At 46.5% G+C, this 23,769-nt stretch overlaps 1 protein-coding gene across 1 annotated transcript; it reads left to right on the top strand.

The window, feature by feature from the left end:
- Positions 1-757: 757 nt before the first annotated feature.
- On the top strand, positions 758-22,570 carry LOC108919697 (complement C3-like). The gene is made up of 41 exons (XM_029251935.1): positions 758-886; positions 1,688-1,883; positions 2,072-2,234; positions 2,326-2,396; positions 2,807-2,895; positions 3,054-3,136; positions 3,502-3,589; positions 3,687-3,789; positions 4,098-4,218; positions 4,952-5,067; positions 5,206-5,352; positions 5,565-5,777; positions 5,969-6,163; positions 6,721-6,870; positions 6,982-7,111; positions 7,379-7,450; positions 7,717-7,914; positions 8,294-8,411; positions 8,532-8,620; positions 9,826-9,965; positions 10,056-10,268; positions 10,414-10,474; positions 10,578-10,664; positions 10,967-11,170; positions 11,350-11,425; positions 11,522-11,681; positions 11,980-12,078; positions 16,797-16,947; positions 17,506-17,669; positions 18,087-18,245; positions 18,447-18,506; positions 19,177-19,264; positions 19,408-19,456; positions 19,612-19,702; positions 19,862-19,951; positions 20,048-20,153; positions 20,561-20,650; positions 20,756-20,839; positions 20,976-21,059; positions 21,152-21,290; positions 22,009-22,570. The coding sequence occupies exons 1-41, from the start codon at positions 810-812 to the stop codon at positions 22,148-22,150; spliced, it is 4,956 nt and encodes a 1,651-aa protein (XP_029107768.1). The 5' UTR covers positions 758-809; the 3' UTR covers positions 22,151-22,570.
- Positions 22,571-23,769: the final 1,199 nt, after the last annotated feature.

Genomic DNA, 23,769 nt, shown 5'->3' with positions numbered 1-23,769 from the left:
TGACAGCTCCATCAATGAGTCCAACACCATCTGCTGTGATTATCTATGTATTTGCTATTTGAATGTCACTTCTGTAGGAGCTACGGAGGGATGTGAACCAGCAACATGGTGGTGTCACACACACACAAGCTGTGCATCAATAATCCCAAGGCTCTTTGTTGTGAAATCGCTTCTGTCTGCTCCAAGTTGTACATCACTTTGGAGAAACGAGTCTGCCGAAAGACTAAATGTATGGTCAGCATAATGGAAGCAGAACTCTGTGTCTCGTGTAGAATGGCTGTCGCTCTATTAGCTACATGTGTCACCAAAAAAAATCTCGGCATTGCGCTGCATGATTGATGAACAGCTTTTGCCCTGGAAAAAATCACCGGGTTGTTGAACAAGAGCCTGGCTGTCTGCTCACTTTCAAGTTTTGCACAGGCATAGTTTGCAGGCCCAGACGATCCAGGACTAAATAGATAGATAGATAGATAGATAGATAGATAGATAGATATACTTTATTGATCCCACAAGGGAAATTATTATGTTACAGCAGCAGAATACAAGTCTGAAAATACTTGCAATATAAAAAATATAAAAACAAGTGGAAAAATACAGGATAAAAGTATGTACAATTATAATGCAGTAGTACAATGCAATTAAATTCGGGAATTCGGCCTCTTTCACAATTTCTCGTGGGATAGGGCACATCGGGGGTGGGGCTGTTTGCCCAGTGAGGTGGTCATATGGAGGGTCTCGGGGAGGGGAGCACGGTGATAAAAGAGTGCGCTCGGCGAGGACGAGCACTTCGACGCCATCGGGGAGCCGAGATGTGCCTGAAGATGGAGTTCCTTTGGCTGGCAGCCCTGGTGCTATCGCTCCCTGCGCTTTCTCTGTGCAGCCCACTGTGAGTACGCCGCACTGTCCGCAAACACACACTGATTCACGCAGGAAGACGAGGGCCTTAAACTCGCCAGCTGAGTCTTTATTTGTTTGCATCATTTCTTTCTCACCTCGAGCGCGGATGAGAAATTGCATGAGGAATGTGTTTAATGCTTCGTTCGCCATGCGGAGCGGAGCTGGGTGTTCATGTACTTGGGAAGGTCCACCACCTTTGAGTCGGTGGCTAAAACACAAAGCAACTGAAAGAAGCCAGTTATCGATGTGTGTGGTGCAGTTTTGAAAAGTGACGCAGTGCTTTGGAGCACAGGACCAGAGCAAGAGCAAAGTTCAGTGCTCAAAACGCTGAGGCGCCCTCCACGCTGATGGCCTGGTCAAGAACTCCAAACACAGTCAGTAAAGGAGTGCAGTCTTCACCAAAAAGAGTTAGTGGTTTCATGAATGCAGTCTGGATATGGAAAGCAATTTAGTCACAGCTTATGTCACAGAGCTTTCGTGAATCTCCACGCATGTTTGACTGGATAAGAACTTATTTCTGCAGTCACTGAAACCAAAATCCTTCAGTGTACATGTGCAGTGGACTGTAATACTACTGTGCAACTCAGGATTTCTCCTCACACCTTGGCTTTCTGACACTCTTCTATTAAGAACAAAACAGTGGAGATGACAAAAAAATTAGCATTGCTCCTCATCAGTCCTCCCTCGGTCCTCGCGCTTTGACGGCTCCTCGATCGTCTTTTGCACTCTTCCTTCGGTCAGTCGGCACCCTCTACTCCACCGTGAGCGTGTCTCTCGTTTCTTTCCACAGCTACATCATGAGTGCGCCGAACGCGCTGCGAGTGGGCAGCAAGGAGAACGTGTTTGTGGAGGCACAGGAGTACACTGGCGCACCCGTTGAAGTTACCATCACGGCAAAAGAATTCCCGGCAAAACTACGGGAGTTTCTGAACCACAAAGTCACACTGAACTCTGACAACAGCTACCAGGCCCTGCAGGAGATCATGGTACACATTCCCACTTTTACCACACTTTCACTACATGGAAGGAGACATGTCCAGTTAATTCTCCAGCTTCCAGTTTGTCATCACATGGTTTGTTTTGTAGTGATTTCCCATATAGCACTTTTAGTGAGGCTTCTGTGTTCAAGTGCGCTCCTTCCCGTTTTTCTCAACACTTCTCGCTCTCTCTTTAGCTCAAAGAAGATTTCTTTGACAAGGATTCCAATAAAAAGCAGTTTGTCTACCTGGAAGCAAAGTTCCCGCAACATACGCTGCAGAAAGTTGTTCTCCTCTCTTTCCAATCGGGATTCATTTTTGTTCAGACTGATAAGACCATCTACACACCCACCAGCAAAGGTTGGACTGTCTGCTAAATAGACCTCAATAAACAGAAATCACTGACATGTTTGTGTGCGGAAGCATTAATCTGAATGTGTGTGTGTTCCAGTTCATTACAGACTCTTCACCACAAACCCCAGCATTGAGCCTATTGAAAATGGTGTTTCTGTCGAGATGATGGTAAGAGATCCATATTCTGTGTTATGGACGTGACACGAGTCCAGGTTACGTTACTGATGATGCGTTCAGATGAATCACAAGCGTGATATAAACCTGGATTCATCTGAACCTTAATAAAAGGGATCATTAGTGATTTGAATTTTCGCATTAATGATTTACAATATGTGCTTGTAAACTGGGTGTCACAGAAAACAAATGTAATGTGGAGAGAAGGAGATGGTGAGTTGGATGGATTCCACATGTATTTACTGGGACAAGCCAACTGAGGCTCCTCATGACAGAAAGAATGGCAAAAGTTGGATCTGCGACCTTTTAGCACACGTCCCTGAACGCAAAATGATCCAGTAGCTTTTCTCTGTGGACTTTTTCCTTTTTCTGTCCTGAAAAACCCTCTTCTTGTTGTCATTTAGACCCCAGATGGAATAATAGTTTTCAGAGACCAAGTGTTTCCAAATAAAGGAGTTCAGTCTGGAGTGTATGAGCTGCCGGAGGTCGTCAGGTCTGTTCTGGAAGCCACAGACGCATTTTATTTATAAGGATGAATCACAATAATTTTGATTATCATCATTTTAATTAAATTTTTCAAGCAAAATGAATTCCTTCATCATCTGCTTGTGCTGCCTACTGCAGTGACACCTGACCTCTGTCCTGTTGTAGTGTGGGAACATGGAAGGTGGTGGCCAAATTCCAAAAAACACCACAAAGAAACTTCACTTATGAATTTGAAGTCAAGGAATATGGTGAGACTGTAGTCATTCCCATGTGCTGTACATTTATTCAGCTCTCACCTTTGCTCATTTAAAATGTTAGGTTTGTACACTTGTATCTTACTTGCAATGATTTACCTATTTATACTGCAAGGCCGTTTTCATCGTACCTGTTCAAGATATGTACCTTGGCCAAGGGGTCTACAGTAGAAGCAGAGATTCCTCCGATTTTACTGTAAAGACTACACTACCTGATGACCCCAGCTGGTGCATGAAACACAAGAGTGCATAATATAAGAAAAGATTTTTAAAAAGTAAATACAAAATACTTTTAGTAATTGGTGGTAAACAGTGGCTGCTTTAGTCACATGAGCTCTGTCTTTCTCTAAATATTGTAGTGCTGCCAACCTTTGAAATCAAACTGATACCAAGACAGTCCTTCTTCTACGTAGACGACAGAGAACTGACTGTCGACATCACTGCCAAGTAAGCTAAGATTGTACATTTTTTCCTTTTCTGTCAGTTAGTCTATACCCTCGCGCTATTATGACAACTTGCTTTCAATCTCCTCATGTGTCCGAAGGTACCTGTATGGGAAGGACGTGACTGGGAAAGCATTTGTGGTGTTCGGTGTGATGACTCAAGAAGGCAAGAAGAGTTTCCCAGGTTCTCTTCAGAGAGTGGATGTGAGTTTTTCTCTTCCTCCCATTATCCGTATCCATCCACAGCCGTACAGTCCCCAGTAACACCCCCTGCCAGTTGCCTTGAACATACTGTACTTGGTCATGCAAGAGGACAAACTGGAGGAGGGGAAAATCTTTCTGAGCTAACTGCTGAAAGCTTGCAGACAAACTGGAGGTGCCTGTGAGAAGACTGCGTATTGGTCAGCTAAGGAAGCTGGGTCGCCTGCAGCCCACCCTCCTTGGTAAATCAAGGTTAGTTGTGAAATGTCAGCCCTGTTGAGAATCTTGAGTTTCCTTTCTTATGTATGCAGATCATCGAAGGGAAGGGCACGGCTACCCTGAAACGAGAGCACATTGTGCAGATCAGTCCAGACATCAACCAGCTTCTAGGGCTACCCATCTATGTGACAGTCAACGTTTTGACAAGAACCGGTAAGACCGCAGTTCCCCCACACAGTAGGTTCTTTTTCTAAATAGCATTACTTCTGTTGTGAAATCTAAATGAAGAGCGACATTACTACACTAGAAATAATGGGCTTTGAGAGGAAGGCAGCCACTGGTCTGAACCGCTTGTCCAATACGGGGTCGCGGAGAGCCGGAGCCTAATCCGGCAACAGAGGGCGTAAGGGGGAGGGGACACATCAAGGACAGGACGCCAGTCCGTCTCAATGCACCCCAAGCGGGACTTGAACCCCAGACCCACCGGAGAGCAGGACCCAGTCCAACCCACTGCGCCAGCAGCCACTGGCGAACCGCAAAGTTTATTTGTTCTCTCAGCTTCTTTCCATGGGGTTTTTTTCTTTTGTTTTCCTCTCCTCAGCTGACACATGGCTTACCTGAGAAAATTGCCTTAGCAAACTTCCTTTTTCATTTTGACTTTGCTCTCAACTGTATTTGCTTCATTGTTCAGCACTTTCTGTCACTTAGTGGAGAAGAGCATGTTATAAAAAATGAGTTCAACTGAATTGACTGATGTTGCATTTTGATTGCACAGTTGACCAGGTCCTGACTGTAATTTGAAAGCATGCAGTCTCCATCCATGTCGGTTGTTGTCACATGATGACGATGTAGGGAGCTCTGCCATTGGAGCCTGCTATGAGAAGGGATTGTACTTTACCCGTATTGTGGGTCACGTGATGAAAGACATCTTCCTCCTGTGTCAAAGGCACTGAAATGGTGGAGGGGGAGAAGACAGGAATCCTTATAGTGACCTCACCCTACACCATTCACTTCAAGAAAACTCCCAAGTTCTTCAAACCAGGGATGCCATTTGACATTGCGGTACTCTTGCCATGATATCCGTAATAGCTTGAAGTTTCTAGCTCTTATAATAATTCTAGCAGCTGTAATTTACCTAATACCGGACAATGAGATGGTTTTGCACAGGGTAATGACCTCTCCTCTTGTTTGCCTTGAAAGGTCTATGTGACAAATCCAGATGACAGTCCTGCTGCAGGCATCAGACTAAAGGCAACGCCTGGACCTGTGCATGGTGTTACTAAGGCCAATGGTATGGCCAGGCTAACTGTAAATACTGGTGGCCAGGTTGCAGACCTGCGAATCACAGTGAGTCTGAGACGCTTTAATCCAGGTTAACAGTTAGATTCAAAACTAGCCAACACAACTATCGATAACCACATAAGGATTGATGCTGATAATATTAATGAGTTGAGGACCACTTACAACACTCATTGTTTTTGCAGTTGTTACACAGCACTTGAGACCAGAGGTGAAAATTGTAATAAAATCTTATAGGAAGTATTTTCTATTTTTTTCAGATTCAAACTGAGATGCCAGCTCTGTCACCCAATCGTCAAGCTCAGCAGACAATGGTTGCCAAACCCTACCAGACATACAAGAACACAAAGAACTACCTGCACATTGGGATCCAGGCAACTGAGCTGGAAATTGGAGACAATTTGCAGGTCAATCTGAATTTGGCAAATGACAATCCAGGGGTCCAGAATGAAATCACCCAGTTCACATACCTGGTACGTAGTTGAGTTGTTTCCTTCACTGAGCTATACATGAGACATGTGCATGTTCATTTTTCCATCTAAATTCTGTGACCCACATACACACGTCTACACATTTCTTACCCATGCATTTATGACTATCCCAACAGAGCTGGTCTTCTGCACGTACACTGACTGGATAATGATGTTTGTCCTTACATGAACAGGTTGTGAACAAAGGGCAGATTGTCCTTGCAAAGAGACAAGAAAGGAAGCAAGGTCAGTCCCTGGTGACCTTGACACTGCCGGTGACAAAGGACATGGTTCCTTCATTCCGCTTTGTGGCGTATTACCATCTGGGAGCTGACCAAGTGGTCTCCGACGCAGTCTGGGTGGATGTGAAGGATACCTGCATGGGGAAGGTAATCTTTACATTAACATTTATTAAAATTAATTTAGCAGATGCTTTTCTCCAAAGAAGCACACATCTTTGAGAACAATACATAAAGTGAATCACATCAACAGAAGGAGAAATTTGAATGTAGAGAGCTGATTCTCAGAGTCGTTTATTTGTCATTTGCACAGTTATACTGGGTACGCTGGCAATTCAAGTGCTTGTGAAGAGACTCGTATTAGACAGGAACAGACATGAACAAACACATATCTGAACAAACACTTATTTATACAAGGATGTGATGATGGCATTCTTGAGTACAATTTGTCACATACCACAGTATAAACCATTGTGTATTACACAAATAGCTGCATGTAAGGTTTTTTTAATTTTTATACAGATACAACATAGTATGCATCTATGGAGCACATTGGAGATCGGGGGAAAAAGAGTCTGAAAAAGGTTGCAAAGTTATGGGAAAATGATGTACATTTGTGAACTGACTCAACCTCAGTTCAGGCATTTCAGTTGCATCACTAATTTCTCATTTCTGCCATTAATTCTCATTTATTGCTTCTTTCACAGCTCAAAGTCACATCCACCAGGTCTCAGTATGAGCCACGTAAGAGCTTCACGCTGAGTATCGAAGGTGACCCTGGAGCGAAGGTGGGGTTGGTCGCTGTGGACAAGGGTGTCTATGTGCTGAACAGCAAACACAGACTGAGTCAGTCCAAGGTAAGGAGGGACGTTTCTCTGTGTCTCCGAAATGCAGAGGTGAAGGGAATGTCCTCAGAGTCCAGAAGCTGCAGTGCTGACATCAGATGCACTGTGTCACTGCACATACAGATCTGGGACATAGTTGAGAAGCACGATGTCGGCTGCACAGCTGGAAGCGGACAAAACAGCATGGAGGTTTTCTACGATGCTGGGCTCATGTTTCTGTCCAATGGAAATGTGGAGACCAGATCCCGATCAGGTATGAAGCGTTAAAGTTAACGTGCATTCAGTAATCATTTATTGGACTAGTGCTCTGGTGATCCAGGGGGCCAGAACCAATCCGCACGGCACTTCGGACGAGCGATGACCCGAGTCCATTGCAGAGCACTTACATTCAACGAAACACCATATGTATTTTATATTCATATTAGACTTGAACTCCATATTTAATTCTTCCCATCTCATGAATAATAAAATATAACACACTGATCTTCCACATTTGTTTTTGTTCTCTGTTCACTTCCAGAGCCCGAGTGCCCAGCAGTTGCAAAGAGACGACGACGCTCGCTGACCTTGATTGACATCAAAAACTCACTGGGTAGGGAGGCTAAGCCCCCCTCTTTCAGCCATGTCCCACATCTTCATGTACTGTACGTCTTTACAGTATAAATGACAACAGCAATATAGAGAACTGCCTGTACCTGTAACTGGGCACCATTTAACAAATGATTGTGTTCATGTTAATGTTGGCTGCTTCCCTACTGCTCTGCATTTTGGACAGCCAGAAGTCACTGTAAGTGGGAATGTAAGACTCAGGAAAGCTGTAGGATTACTAACATGGTAAAATTGTTTCAATCCCCCCAGAAAGCCAATACTCGGTGCCCCTCATGAAAGAGTGCTGTATGGACGGCATGAGGGACAATCTGATGGACCTCTCCTGCGAACGGCGCTCCCAGTACATCATCGATGGAGCGGACTGTGTGAAGGCCTTCCTGCACTGCTGCTCTGAGGTGACCAAGAAGCGCGAGGAAGCAGCCAAAGAAACCGATGTATTCAGTCGCTGTAAGACCCCCCTTCCCTTTAACTAATGGCTCATGAGAATGGTGTTCTTTATTCTTACTTGTTGTAGTGGCTGGATGTGCGCATAAACAAGTTCTGAACATTCTTGGGGTCCCACTTGTGTTGTTAACATGACGAGCCGGAGGCACGCGCTGTGCGAACTGCTTGATCAGCATGGCCAGACGCATGGCGAATGCCAGCGTCATTCTTACTGAGTTCCAGAGTGCTGTGAAACATCGCAATTTGGAGATCGGATGTAAAGAGACTCCATTTTATTTCATGAGTCATGCTGAGGTATTAGTACAAGTACACGTTTTTGGCATGACTTCCACAGTATTTCAATCTGCCTTCCGTGTGTGTGCGCGTGTTTGTGTGTCCGCAGCGAGCGACGACGACAACTACATCTCGGACAGAGACATTGTGTCCCGCACTCAGTTCCCCGAGAGCTGGCTGTGGCAGGAGTTGATGCTGCCAAACTGCCCCCCACAGAACCCACGCTGGTAGGAGCTGTGTGACATTCGGACCCATACACCCTTTGTGCAGCTTGTGTAGTTCCTCCACACGGTTGTCTACACGCTGTGTATCCAGCCTGTCTTCTCATGTCTCCTGTCATTCTCCAGCACCTCCACATCACACGAGATCAAAAGTTTCCAGAAGGACACCATCACCACCTGGGAGGTCACCGCTATCGGCCTCTCCGGAACTCACGGTGCTTGTCCCTGCGTCGCTCTCTTTCTCACCCGACCCAGAATCACTGTGTTCCGTGCGTTTCCCATTAACTGGAATACAGGGAGGGGGAAGCAGCCTGTATGTTGGGGAAAGAGCCAAAGAGCTGGACCTGCCAACAACTCATCACTGCTTTTTTTGCTGTTCTATCTGCAACACGCTGAATGCAGTTTGATTAGAAGAAAAGTCCAAAGACATGCTGTTCAGGTTCACCTATAATGTATGAATGACAGAGAGTGTATGTTCCACTGGTGTATAAATGAGTGACCCATTGTAAGTAGTGTGTCTAACAGTGTAAGTCACCACGGTGAATAAGGTGTGTGGGCTGATAACACTACATAGAGTTCATTGGAAGTCCTTTTGGAGAAAAGCATCTGATAAAAAATTAATGTAAATGTAAGCAACTAATGCCATGGCAGTGTGTGAGCCCTGGCCCACAGTCCAATTACATTTACTATCATGAAGGTCTGTGGTTTCTACCACCCTGGAGAGCTGTGTTTGTCCTGCAGTTTTACCTTTAAATGCACCCGTGGAGCACACACTGAACACTCATTATTAGCAAAACCCAGGAGGATCTAACCCTCACCCTAAGGTTCTGACTGATCCTATGAAACACTCATCGTGAAGCTGAAAAAACTGCAAGTCTTTGAATGAAAGGATCATCTAAGCAGCTTTGTTATTCTTAATTGTTTACGTGGCACTTTTCTCCAGAGCAACTTACAACGTTAGGTTTGTACATGAACCAACTTACGATTATTTACCCATTTATCCAGCCTGGTAATTTACCTTGTTCGAGGGTCCTACAGTAGGAGTAGGGGATTTGAACCCAGATCCTTTGAGTGCAAGACAGCGGCTGTAACTACTATGCCACCTGCTGTTTCAGCGAAAGTAGTGAAATTGTAATAGTGGAACAGGGGTGAACATTATATTATTTACTATGTAGTTATGGGTGCAGCACCCTTATTCCCAAATTTCATTTCATTGTGTTTTTGAGGTGTCCCAGGGACATGGCTCTCCCCCCAACCTCTGGCCTTTTACTGCAACCCTTTGTCACAACTCACTGTCTTTTCCAACAACACTACTGTCTCTCAATTCATGGATACAGACGCAGATAAAAATGTGTAGAGACGCGTGTCCTTCAGCAAGTGCAACACCTAAAGTCTCTTCCCTTCTCCTGTCTGTGTGCAGGAATCTGCATGGCTGATCCCTTTGAAATGACCGTGATGAAGAACTTCTTCATCGACCTCAAGTTGCCGTACTCTGCGGTGCGGAACGAGCAGCTTGAGATCAAAGCTGTGCTTTACAACTACGTAGAAGATAATTTGAAGGTATGAGGTCTTGCGGTTCCCGTGGATCTTCTGCTGCTCCATCCTCCTGGCCTTGAGTGTAACATCCTCCCGTCACATTCTCCTCTACAGGTGCGTGTAGACTTGATGGAGACAGAGAGTGTGTGTAGTGCAGCCAGCAAGAAGAGAAGGTACCGGGAGGAGGTGGAGGTACCTCCCATGTCCTCAGTGTCCGTCCCTTTTGTCATCATCCCCATGGCTACTGGAGAACACTCTATTGAGGTGAAGGCTGCTGTCTACGATTCTGTCCTCACCGACGGTGTGAAGAAGAACCTGCGGGTAGTGGTCAGTGTCTTTCTTCTTCTCTGCATATTTACATTCCAATGCATTTGAAGAACTTGAGAAACTGACAAAGAAAAAGACCGTTTTTCAGGGGTTTCTTTGTTAAAAAAAAGATGCCACCAACCTCTGTTCCCATGTTTTACCTCAGTCTGAAGGAATGCAGGTCAAAAAGGAGATCAAAACAATTGTTCTGGATCCAACGAAACACAGTAAGTCTCTCAAATGGCCAAATAATCATCCGTGCAAACTCTCAAACTCAACTGTCAGTTGCATTACGAGATGCGATATTACTGTGTTGCTCTGTCCTGTCAGATGGAAAACAGTTTGAGACGATCAAGGGTGTAGAGCCGAAGAACAGAGTGCCAGGTTCACCTGCTGAGACCTACATCAGTGTCACTGGTCAGTACTCCAGAAGCTGCACAAAGCAATTTTCTCTGAACTTTCAAGGGAATGTATGAGGAATGATACCGTTGGGTATGCTGTATGCTACAGTCATTTGGCGTGGACGGAGTGTCCTGAGAGTCTCTGTTCACCTTATTGTGCTTGTTGGATTAGTTTACGATCATTGTATGTGATTTTTGACTTTGTAAGACACAACTGAATACTTTATCTAACACTCTGAGATGTGAAATAGGGCTGAAAAGTGTGCTACGTTGATGTACACCATACAATAACTTATACATACAACTTTGTCCACTCAGGTGAGCAGCTGAGTCAGACCATCCAGGCAGCCATCAGTGGCTCACCACTAGGGAACCTGATCACGCAACCATCTGGCTGTGGTGAGCAGAACATGATTGGCCTCACAGGACCTGTAATCGCCACACACTATCTGGACAACACAGGCCAATGGGAGAAAGCTGGGGTGGAGAAGCGAGAGACGGCCATCAAGTACATTCGCCAAGGTGAGAACCCACAACCAGATGCAGTATAGTGTATACAGAGCATTGGCGTGGGTCGATGACCAACTGGAATGAATGCAGTCTTCCAACAAACTACCCTACAAAGGTAGCCTGAACATCAGAAAACAACCAGAAAAATGTCCACACCATACAATCATTTTTTCTGCTACCTTGATTTGCAGGGTACACCCAGGAGTTGACATATCGCAAAACTGATGGTTCATACAGTGTTTGGAAACACACACCTAGCAGCACCTGGTAAGTGGTTTCTCATTGAAGGCAGACCTTGTGTTTTCAACTTGACATCTAAGACTTCTTGTAAAAGTTCTGCTTTATGATACTACACCCCTCCAGGTTAACTGCCTACGTGACGAAGGTGTTTTCAATGGCGTACAAACTTATCAGCATTGAGGAGGATGTGATCTGTAGTGCTGCCAAGTGGTTGATCCTGAACGCACAGCAGCCTGATGGTATCTTCAAAGAAGATGCTCCAGTCTATCATGCAGAGATGGTGGTATGTGTTCATGAGTCCCTTCTCTCAGTCCAGACATCTGTGTGAAGATAAGCCTGGGAGAAAAATAAAAAAAGGACTGGAAATTACTCTTAAGCTAATTCCAAAAAACTTCTGGAGCTCCAAGCTTAGCTGTCCACCGACCCCAGAACTTGACTCCTCACTTACAGTGCTAATTATGCAGTGCACTGACAATGAAGTGTGTGTGTGGGGCAGTGTGCTTATATGTAAGCACTACAGAGATACTACACTGTGCTCTGGAGAAGAAAGACATCCACTGGATTCTGTCTCTCACTCACAGGGCAATGTGAGAGGGAAGGACGCCGATGCTTCCCTGACTGCCTTCGTCCTCATCGCGCTGCAGGAAGCGCAGCCCATCTGCGGAGTGGAGAGAGTCGCTGTAAGTACATTTTCCTGGATTAAAGTAATTAAATGAACCCCCGGCTCATCAGAACACTTTTTGTAAATCAGTTTATTCACCAAGACATGTTCAGTTTCAGCACAAAGTCATAATGAATCAAAGGTCAATAATGTCGACCCCTTCATCTTATTTACAAATGTCATATTTAGCAATGAAAATAACAAGCATTCTTTTTAGTTTTATATTTTTTATTTACGTGATGCTACATTAAAATAAATACAAATTTAAAATGACTGAAAATAAAAATGTGCCCTTTGCAAGCTTTTATTCATTGCCAATCATTAAACACCAACATGCAGTTTACCATCCATCCATCCATCTTCCTCCGCTTATCCGGGACCAGGTCGTGGGGGCAGTAGTCTAAGCAGAGCCCCCCAGACTTCCCTCTCCAAGCAAACCTCCTCTAGCTCCTCTGGGGAAACCCCAAGGCGTTCCCAGGCTAGCTGGGAGACGTAGTCTCTCCAACGTGTCCTGGGTCTGCCCCGAGGCCTCCTCCCAGTGGGACATGCCCGGGACACCTCCCCAGGGAGGCGTCCAGGAGGCATCCGGAACAGATGCCCGAGCCACCTCAACTAGCTCCTCTCAATGCGGAGGAGCAGCGACTCTACTCCGAGCTCCTCCCGGGTGACTGAGCTCCTCACCCTATCCCTAAGGGTGCGCCCAGCCACTCTGCGGAGGAAACTCATTTCTGCCGCTTGTATCCGCGATCTCATTCTTTCGATCATGATCCAGAGTTTATGACTATAGGTGAGGGTAGGAACGTAGATCGACCGGTAAATTGAGAGCTTCGCCTTACGACTCAGCTCCCTCTTCACCACAACAGACCGGTACAATGACCGCATTACTGCGGACGCCGCACTGATCCGTCCGTCAACCTGCCGCTCCATTTTTCCCTCACTCGTGAACAAGACCCCAAGATACTTAAACTCCTCCACTTGAGGGAGCAACTCCCCCCTAACCCGGAGGGGGCAATCCACCTTTTTCCGACTGAGAACCATGGCCTCGGATTTGGAGGTGCTGATTCTCATCCCCGCCGTTTCGCACTCGGCTGCAAACCTCTCCAGTGCATGCTGTAAGTCTTGATTCGATGAAGCCAACAGGACCACATCGTCCGCAAAAAGCAGAGATGAGATCCAAAACAGACACCCTCTGTTCCCTGGTTGCGCCTAGAAATTCTGTCCATAAAGATAATGAACAGAATCGGTGACAAAGGGCAGCCCTGGCGGAGTCCAACATGCACCGGGAACAGGTCTGACTTACTGCCGGCAATGCGAACCAAGCTCCTGCTCCGGTCATACAGGGAACGAACAGCCCGTAGCAACGAGCCCCGAACCCCATAATCCCAAAGTACCCCCCACAGGATCCCACGAGGGACACGATTGAATGCCTTCTCCAGGTCCACAAAACACATATGGACTGGTTGGGCAAACTCCCACGAACCCTCCAACACCCTAGTGAGGGTATAGAGCTGGTCCAGTGTTCCACGGCCAGGGCGAAAACCACATTGCTCCTCCTGAATCCGAGGTTCGACTATCGGTCGGATTCTCCTTTCCAGTACCCTGGCATAGACTTTCCCAGGGAGGCTAAGGAGTGTGATCCCCCTGTAGTTGGAACACAATCTCCGGTCCCCCTTCTTAAAAAGAGGGACCACCACCCCGGTCTGCCAGTCCAGAGGCACCGTTCCCGAACTCCACGCGATGCTGCAGAGGCGTGTCAGCCAAGACAGCCCCACAACATCCAGAGACTTGAGAAACTCGGGGCGGATCTCATCCACCCCCGGAGCCTTGCCACCGAGAAGTTTTTTGACTACCTCAGCAACTTCAGCCAGGGTAATGGACGAGTCCCCCTCCAAGTCCGCAGCCTCAGCTTCCTCTACGGAAGGCGTGTCGGAGGGATTGAGGAGATCCTCAAAGTACTCCTTCCACCGCCCGAGGACATCCTCAGCTGAGGTCAGCAGCGCACCACTTCCACTGTAAACAGTGTTTGTGGAACACCGCTTCCCCCCTCCGAGTCGCCGGACGGTTTGCCAGAATCTCTTTGAGGCCGACCGAAAGTCTTCCTCCATGGCCTCACCGAACTCCTCCCAAGCCCGAGTTTTTGCCGCGGCGACTGCCAGAGCCGCGCTCCGTTTGGCCCGTCGGTACCCGTCAGCTGCTTCAGGAGTCCCATGAGCCAGCCAGGCCCGATAGAACACCTTCTTCAGCTTGACGGCATCCCTTACCTCCGGTGTCCACCACCGTGTTCAGGGATTGCCGCCGCAACAGGCGCCGGAGACTTTATGGCCGCAGCTCCGAACCGCCGCCCCGACCCGACAATGGAGGTGTGGAACATAGTCCATTCGGACTCAATGTCCCCAGTCTCCTTCGGGACCTGGTTGAAGCTCTGTCGGAGATGGGAGTTGAAGACCTCTCTGACAGGGGCCTCCGCCAAACGTTCCCAACAGACCCTCACTATGCGTTCGGGCCTGCCAGGTCTGTCCAGCTTTTTCCCCCGCCATCGAATCCAACTCACCACCAGGTGGTGATCAGTTGACAGCTCAGCCCCTCTCTTCACCCGAGTGTCCAAGACATATGGCCGAAGGTCAGAAGAAACGACTACAAAGTCGATCATCGACCTCCAACCTAGGGTGTCCTGGTGCCACGTGCGCTGATGAACACCCTTATGCATGAACATGGTGTTCGTTATGGATAAACCGTGACTAGCACAGAAATCCAATAACAACTCACCACTCAGGTTCAGATCAGGAAGGCCGTTCCTCCCAATCACGCCCCTCCAGGTGTCACTGTCGCTACCCACGTGGGTGTTAAAGTCCCCCAGTAGAACGACAGAGTCCCCAGTGGGAGCGCTTTCCAGCACGCCCCCCAGGGACTCTAAAAAGGCCGGGTACTCTACACTGCCACTAGGCGCACAAGCACAAACGACAGTGAGAGACCGTTCCCTGACCCGAAGGCGTAGGGAGACGACCCTCTCGTTCACCGGGGTAGACTCCAACACATGGCGGCTGAACTGGGGGGCTATTAATAAGTCCACACCCACCCGCCGCCTCTGGGCAATGCCAGAATAGTGGAGAGTCCACCCCTGGTCAAGAAGAGTGGTTCCAGAACCCAAGCTGTGAGTGGAAGTGAGCCTGACTCTATCTAGATGGTATCTCTCAACCTCCTGCACTAGCTCAGGCTCCTTCCCCGCCAGTGAGGTGACATTCCAAGTCCCAAAAGCCAGAGCTGGCGCCCGAGGTTTGGGTCGGCCGGGCACTCGGCCCCGACCAACGCCCAAATCACAATGCACCGGCCCCTTACGGTCTCTCCGGCAGGTGGTGAGCCCACCGAAGAGCGGCTCCACGTCTTGGCTTCGGGCTGAGCCCGGCCAGGCCCCGTGGGCATAGACCTGGCCACCAGGCGCTCGCCCCCCCCCCCAGGCCTGACTCCAGGGTGGCGCCCCGGTGACCCCATACCGGGCGGGGTGAACGAGATCCTTGATTTAATGGTCATAAGGGATTTTGAACCGCGCTTTGTCTTGTCTGTCACCCAGGACCTGTTTGCCTTGGGAGACCCTACCAGGGGCATATAGCCCCAGGCAACATAGCTCCTGAGATCATTCAGGCACTCAAACCCCTCCACCTCGGTAAGGTGGCAGTTCGCGGAGGGGAACATGCAGTTTACTTTCTGTAAATATCTCAGGTGTTAATACAAATAGTAAACACTCTGTGAATTTTTTTTTTTTTTTTTTTTTTTTTTTTCTTTGTTTACTATTTGCATAATGGCGCAGTGGGTTGGACCACAGTCCTGCTCTCCGGTGGGTCTGGGGTTCGAGTCCCGCTTGGGGTGCCTTGTGACGGACTGGCGTCCCGTCCTGGGTGTGTCCCCTTCCCCCTCCTGCCTTACGCCCTGTGTTGCCGGGTAGGCTCCGGTTCCCCGTGACCCTGTAAGGGACGAGCGGTTCTGAAAATGTGTGTGTGTGTGTGTATTTGCATAATAAAGGGGGTGCGGTGGCGCAGTGGGTTGGACTGCAGTCCTGCTCTCCGGTGGGTCTGGGGTTCAAGTCCCGCTTGGGGTGCCTTGTGGCGGACTGGCGTCCTGTCCTGGGTGTGTCCCCTTCCCCATCCGGCCTTATGCCCTGTGTTGCCGGGTAGGCTCCGGTTCCCCGTGACCCCGTAAGGGACAAGTGGTTCTGAAAATGTGTGTGTGTGTGTGTGTGTGTGTGTGTGTGTGTGTGTGTGTGTGTGTGTGTGTGTGTGTGTTTAGCGGGAGGAAATGAAATCTAAAGAAAATGTTTGAAAACAAAAACATACCCTCTCCACAAACTCGAATTCAGTATGCCATAAACGTGCTTCATCTCTCACCTGGTTTGCGAGTGTTGTGATCAGTGACACCAGACTGGATCTTCTGAACAAGGTAGAACTGAGATGAATGAAGGCGGTCCCAGAATCCTGCTCTGTTTGGGTGCTCTTTACCGCAGTCTATGAGCTTTGTGGCAAGGACCAGTAACGTTTGCTCTGTTACTGTCAGAAATTTTAGAAAACTTTGAGGGATGAAAATGCAATTGAAATAATCACATTAAGTAGAAAACATTTCTACTTTCAAACATTTATATCTCGATTGCTTGAAGCACAAGGAGCCTACTGTATGTCCAGTGTCACGGCGACTGTATGTCCAGGCACACGTTTGGACACTCTTGGGACGCTGCTTTCTTCTTTGTAGAGCCTTCCAGACGGCATAAAGAAAGCCCGGGAGTTCCTGTCACGCAGGATCAACAGCCTCACTAACTCCTATGCCGTGGCAATAACATCTTACGCGCTGGCCAACGAGGGGCAGCACAAGCTGGATATCTTGCTCAGGTTCGCCTCCCCAGGTAAGACAGCTCATTGGAGCAACGCTGCCATTTTAACTTTGTGTTTTTACAGCAGCCGGTGGGGAGCCTTTGAACTCTAAACTGCATGCTTTTCACTAACATTGACATCATCACACATATTCTAGCAGGTTACTAAAAATTACTCTGGAAAGTAACATTGCCACAGAAATTTACTTAAAATAAAGGTAACAGTTTATGTGACTCAGTTCTTCTCACCTCTGAATAATCATGATATTGAAGATGGGACAGGGACAGCTGCTAGCATAGTGGTTAAAGTTACTGCCTTTCGGTTCAAAGATTGCAGGTTTGATCTTCACCTCTGGCTGTTGTACTCTTGAGCAAGGTGTTTAACCTGAAAATTGTTCTAATGAAAAAGAAAAGAAACCTTGTGTATAAATGGGTAGATAGTTGTAAGCTTGTAACTGTAATGATTGTAACCTTAACATTGTAAGTTGCTTTGGAGAAACATATCAGCTAGATGAATTCATTTAAGTTACTCAAGAGATTTTTTAGAAATCAAGTTTTTCTGATATTACAAGTCTTTTTGTTTTCTTGCAGACAAATCCCACTGGCCGGTCACAGGCAGCCATCTCTTCACCCTGGAGGCCACAGGATATGCACTGCTGGCCCTGGTCAAGGCTAAGGAGTTTGACAAGGCAGGCAAAGTGGTGGTGTGGCTGACACAACAGCGCTTCTACGGTGGTGGATACGGCTCTACCCAGGTACGGAGGACAGGGGACCTGGCCTTGGAGCTGTTGGGATTGGAGCAGGTCAAAGTTTGACATAAAGACCAGATTTTTGCAGAATACACACACACACACACACACACACACACACACACACACACACTTTCAGAACCGCTTGTCCCATACGGGGTCACGGGGAACCGGAGCCTACCCGGCAACACAGGGCGTAAGGCCGGAGGGGGACACACCCAGGACGGGACGCCAGTCCGTCGCAAGGCACCCCAAGCGGGACTCGAACCCCAGACCCACCGGAGAGCAGGACTGTGGTCCAACCCACTGCGCCACCGCACCCCCTTGCAGAATACAGCAAAGACAAAAAGAATAAGAAGAATAAGACTTGGAATGTAATCAGCTACCAAAAAATTAAATTTTATTCTCTGCTGATGCTTACAGGCCACCATCATAGTTTTCCAGGCAGTGGCTCAGTACCAGATGGATGTGGATTCTGTAAAGGACATCGACCTTCTTGTGGATATCAGTGTGGCCGGTCGCAGCAGACCCATTGCGTACACTTTCAACAAGAACAACGCCTTCCTCACCCGTTCTCTCAAGGTGAGCTGCAGATGCTGGAGCAGTTGAGGAAGCTGGATTTAAGAAGTTGTCAAATAGCGTGCTGCCTCATGACACATTTATTATTTGCTAGTGAGAAGGTTAAACTGTCTGAGCAAAGGTGAAAAAGAGTGTGCCAGGTACATAGAATTCAACGTGCAACCAGACAGTGCACAAAAAAACTGTCCAAATTTGTTCCAACAGACCCGAGTGGATCAGGACCTCAACGTCACAGCCACAGGAGTGGGCCAGGGGACCGTTTCGGTGAGCGAAAATACCCTTCTGGTTCATCAGGGGGCACAAAGATTCTCCAATTAGCTTTATGACACAAAAACCTTACTGAGTGAACTAAAGGGGTTCATTTGTTCAATGAAGGTGTCATTGGGAGGAGATGAAATCCTCATTGTTTCTTATGGGGAAACAAGTAGTAAAGACCAAGGGTCTACAGAAGAGTGAATCATTTCAGGCCATCAGTGACGCCCTCCAGTTTGGACACGAGCAGTTTCTGAGCTCTGCGGTGGAAGGTTCAGGGGCAAGAGCAGTTGCAGAGACGGCTTTATGTCATTTTCCGTGGGGCTCTTTTCCTTGTGTGTCCTTTCTTGTAATTTTTCTTCATAATAAAAAGCTTTATCAGTAGCAGAACTAGCTAAACGTTCAATAATGTCTTTCTGCTTTTAACCATGTGTAATGCATATAATGATTTCCAACTTGTATTTTATATGCCAATGTTTTCTTATTTTGCAAAAATGTACTGAGTAAAGAGGATGTTGACAGGAGACTTGGAGGTCTGTCCCAGGTGGAGCAGGTGGTCTCCCTGAAATGCATCAAACCCTCTAATATTCAGAGAAGATGCATCTGTTCAGAGAATATATTAAGGTGTAAACATCTGTTATTAAAAGCAATGCAGCAAAATTAAAGAGACATTTTCTTGCAGGTCATGACCCTGTACAACGCCATTCCTACTGAAGAGAAGCAAGATTGTAAAAACTTTGAATTGGCTGTGAAGCTGACAAGAATCCCAGGTATCTATTAATGTCCTGGCAAGGAAGTGAAAACAGTTCTGCATATCACACATATCATACACACAGAACAAAACAGACTTTCCGTCAACCTGGAGTTTTGATCAACCACAATTATACACATTATTTTCCACTTGCTTTTACAGCTAAAAATGAGGATGTCTTAGAAACATACAAACTTGAGATTGACGTTGGGTAAGTAATTAACTTTTAAAAAGAGCAAAAATTAAAAATGGCACATTTATACTTTCAATGTTGTGAACAATTTTGGGAATTAAAATTGGTTTGCCTTGTTTGTGCATCAGTCAGTTTATGTGGTGTTTATTGAGTCATGTTTGCTTTCTTACCAGGTTCCTGTCCACCGAGAGGGACGCCACCATGTCGATTCTGGACATCACTCTCCTCACAGGCTTTGTGGCAGATGAGGAAGACCTGAGAGCGGTAACGTGCTCGTCTGCTTGAAACTGAACTCCAAAAGACGTCAGTACAGTGACACAGAAGACGAGACAAGGAGGCGAAATAGGAGCTAAGAAAGAACTCAGATTGACAAGTGCTTTGGCCTGGGATTTAACAGTCTTGCTTTCCACACCTCTCCAACAGTTAACCAGAGGAAGGGACAGGTACGTTCAGAGGTTTGAGATGGACAAGCAGCTGTCTGAGAAGGGCTCCCTCATCCTCTACATGGACAAGGTACCTTTTAACAGCGGTTACTCCTTAGCTGTTGCTCGCTTCTGCTTAGTCCTACAAAGTGACAGTCTCCTCTCCTCAAATTCTTATCCTTCTCAGGTCTCTCGCAACTTACCTGACAGAGTGGTCTTCAGAATGCACAAGATGCAGAAAATTGGCCTGATCCAGCCTGCAGCAGTTACTGTATATGAGTACTACGCCATGGGTCAGTTACAGCCTTGTATGTTTGGAGTCAAATGAACCACAGAGTTTCTTCTGTTCGTGGACTCTGCTTTCACACAGATAGATATTTAAGTAATTTAAGGTCCTCAATATAACTTTCAACAATGATGGCAGTCATTAACCAACGCAGTGTCTACCACACATTTTGTGTTTCGGGAAGCGATACGTAGTTGATGTCACACCTTGCAAAGAAAAAAAAAAAAGATCAGGCCTGAATCACACTCCTCCTGTAGCACCTGTGAGGACGTTTCTTTCTCACAAAGTGATACAACAGAAATGACCAGGCCACAGAAATGGATACATCATTATCAGGAGTTTAATACACAAGCTAACATTCTAGAAAAATGTCAGAGAAATGAAGGAAGGTACAACCTGCTGTTTTTGTTGCAGAAAATCGCTGCACAAAGTTCTACCATCCAGAGAAGAAGGATGGAGCCCTCAACCGCATTTGCCACGATGATGTCTGTCGTTGTGCCGAAGGTGAGGCAGAGGCCTCCTTGTGCCCGGAAGATCAAAATACAGAATTGAATCGCATCAGACCTGCCATATTTCTCAAAACAATATTTGCTTTTTTTACCTGCACAGAGAACTGCAGCATGCAGAAGAAGCTTGGGAAGGAAGGGGACCTGGACCGCTTTACAGAAGCCTGCACAGCAGAAGTGGACTACGGTACAGGCCTTCTTTCTTATCAAAACCCTAAGAGTTGTTGTTGAAATAGTCATCAATGTTTTTTGTAGAATAATGCGAAAAGAAGCTGAAACAGAGGTGCCAACAACTGTGTTTGACCTTCTTCCTTTTTCTTCAGTTTACAAAGTTCAGGTGGTTCATGCAGACCTGAGTCCCACTTTGGATCGGTTTACCATCAAGATAGTGGAAGTGATTAAAGAAGGTACGGTCCACCCATATCCACATATCCTGTGGAGGTGCTTCTTTATCCAAAAAATCCACCACCATCTCATTCTCTCACTGTGTTTCTGGCAGGCACTGACACTGGAGTGCAGGGAAAGGAGCGCATGTTCATATCCCATCCCTACTGTAGGGAGGCAATCAATCTGCTTGAGAAGAAAACGTACCTACTTATGGGCAAGTCTGCTCACCTCATCAAGGAAGAGGGCAAGAGGTAAGTACTCCATGCTGCTTTGGCCTTGTGGTCAGCATGTTATGAAATGAGCTGATTTGGTCACCCAGTTTCGCTACCACAGGCACTACAGAAAAAATTCAGTCACAACCACCAGACGCTTAAAACAGACATCACTCATTTTATCCCCCGTTCAATTCTGTAAAAATCAAAGACGTGGTCAGAATAAATAACAAAACCTTAGTAAACTTTATAAGAAGTAATACTTTTGTCAGCTTCAGGCTGCTTTATTGAACTGAATTGAATTGGAGACTTTATTGTCATTGTACTGCTGTGCAATAGAACAAAATTATTGTAGTGGTACTCCCTGAGTTTAAAAGTCAAAGAATTTTAACTGAAGGAAAATTGAAATATGCGATCTCTACAAACATCCCATAAACATGTAAAAGTTTCATTGTTTTACTGACTCCCAACACTCAAGGATTCCAAAACCTATAAGAACTGTGGAAGTGAGTTGAATAAAGGTGCTCCCACAATTTCTCCCACCTTTTCTCTGAGGGTGATTTAACTGCAATCTGCCTGTTCAGTGGTTAAACACTTATGTGTGCTTCCCAACAAGCAAAGGCATTTTTATAAAATCAACAAGAAGAAATTGCAGTTAAAAACAAATAAAGTACTTATTGCTAAAAAAATCATAACTCCGCTGTTCGTAACATGAGTAGCCATTGCAGTCACCCTTACTGGAGTATCTCTGTTGCAGCATGATGTACATGGTGGGAGGTGGTACCTGGATTGAGTACTGGCCAACACCTGAAGAGTGCCAGATGGAGAAATACCGACAGACTTGCCTTGAAATCACAGATTTCACCGGTGACCTGTTAACCTTTGGATGCCCCAACTGAGCTGCAATCTGTTTTTTTGTACTTCCAGGTTTTGCCTTTTGTTCATTCACATTGTCAGGTATTCCATTAGTGTCACATGCTGTTGTTTTCTTACAATGAACATGATGTAAAAGCATTCTAGTAAAATCAGCATCTTGTACATTATTCTACTGCACTGTACAGGGAGGATTTATTTTGTTTTCAGACAACTTTCACAATTTTCTTTCTTGCCCACCAAAGTTGGTACAAAGTTAGCAGAAGAGAATAAGGATGCAATTTAAATATGCTGGAACTTTTTCTTCTGTTGGACAACAGAATTGTTCTGGCTAATATATTGGCCTGTTTTGTAACAGCCTTTCACCCAAGAAGTAGAAAACACAGCATGGTGTTTTAAAAAAGGACAGATCGCAGAAGAATACAGATTAAAGTTCTTCAAACATTGTGTCAAGTTATCTCCTTATCTGCTCATCCTTTAAAAGACCCTCCTCAACACCCATACCTTTGCGGAATCCTGTCAGAGACAACCGCCCTTCCTCGTGACGTCTCATTCACACACATCTCTAGTGCACAGTTCACGTTCTCCAGTTTTCGACCCCTCACTTTGTTTCCCGTCCACGTCCACGGATCCTTGTTCCAACGCTGATCGCCACTCAACCGACCCTTCATTTCGTCCCCTGACCACATGCATGGATCTTCGCTCTGACCCTGACCACCGATCGACCGACCCTTCGCCTGTCCCCGACACCGAGAACTTGCCTGTTTACTGACTGGGAGTTTTACTTCTGGATTAAACCAGGTCGTGTGGGACATTGGTTCCAACGTTTTGTTTCGTTCTCCTGTTGGAAGCATCGTCAGGGAGCTGCGACATCTTGAAAGGTTAGATGTGAAATGGAGTGTTTGACGAGGGTGTATTTATATGCGGGAACGGGGTCGGAGGTCTTAGCGGGTGGTCCTGATACGTGGTGCCCCCGCTGTGTTTTCCCCTTGCGCTGTTACTTTCACATTACAGGTTGGCTTGCTGAACTGAGTTTTAATGAGAGGCAGTGGGGTTGTTGCGGAACTGGCGCGGAGACTCGAGATGAGAGGTGTCCAGGTTCTAGATAAATTGAAGCCCTCCTCCCGATTGAAATTGTTGGGGTGCTTCTCTATTTCCTGGGAGGATGAAAAACGAACACTTCTGAAAGCGCTCTCAGAGAACGGTTATGAGCGCAACCATGTCATGAACATCATTCGTTGGCACAAAAACCGGAAAACTCCAGATAACACGATACATACTACGATCGAACCAGCCAGAATTGCCTACCTCCCATACATAAAAGGCACGACCGACAAATCTCTCTGCCCGATGTATGTTTTAACTTGCCTATTTCCTTGACTCCAGACGAACGACTCTGCAGTTGGGTCCAGCGGTCCCGGCTCTCTCAGTTTCGCGTGACAGACAGTGAGTAATGCAATGGCAATAACAATAAATAATGGTAACAGTAATAACAATAATACCAGTTGACAGCCAGAGAACTCAGAACATGAGAATGCTTAAAGTGATAGTGTAATCTACCAATGTCCTTGGAAGGAACAGTCCAACTCTAGTTACTAAAGGTGACACATTGGTGAGTGCTGTATACTCTTACAGCAGTGGGGTG

This window comes from Scleropages formosus, chromosome 1 (genome assembly GCF_900964775.1).
Source record: "Scleropages formosus chromosome 1, fSclFor1.1, whole genome shotgun sequence".
Taxonomy (NCBI): domain Eukaryota; kingdom Metazoa; phylum Chordata; class Actinopteri; order Osteoglossiformes; family Osteoglossidae; genus Scleropages; species Scleropages formosus.
This window is presented reverse-complemented; position numbering and strand designations above follow the sequence as displayed.

What these genes read in the sequence shown, in the direction of transcription:
- LOC108919697 (XM_029251935.1), top strand. Translation starts at nt 810, where the DNA reads ATGTGCCTGAAGATGGAGTTCCTTTGGCTGGCAGCCCTGGTGCTATCG. An exon ending in GGATGCCATTTGACATTGCG is followed by an intron (nt 5,068 to 5,205) that starts GTACTCTTGCCA and finishes TTGCCTTGAAAG; the next exon opens with GTCTATGTGACAAATCCAGA. An exon ending in AACCGATGTATTCAGTCGCT is followed by an intron (nt 7,915 to 8,293) that starts GTAAGACCCCCC and finishes GTGTGTCCGCAG; the next exon opens with CGAGCGACGACGACAACTAC.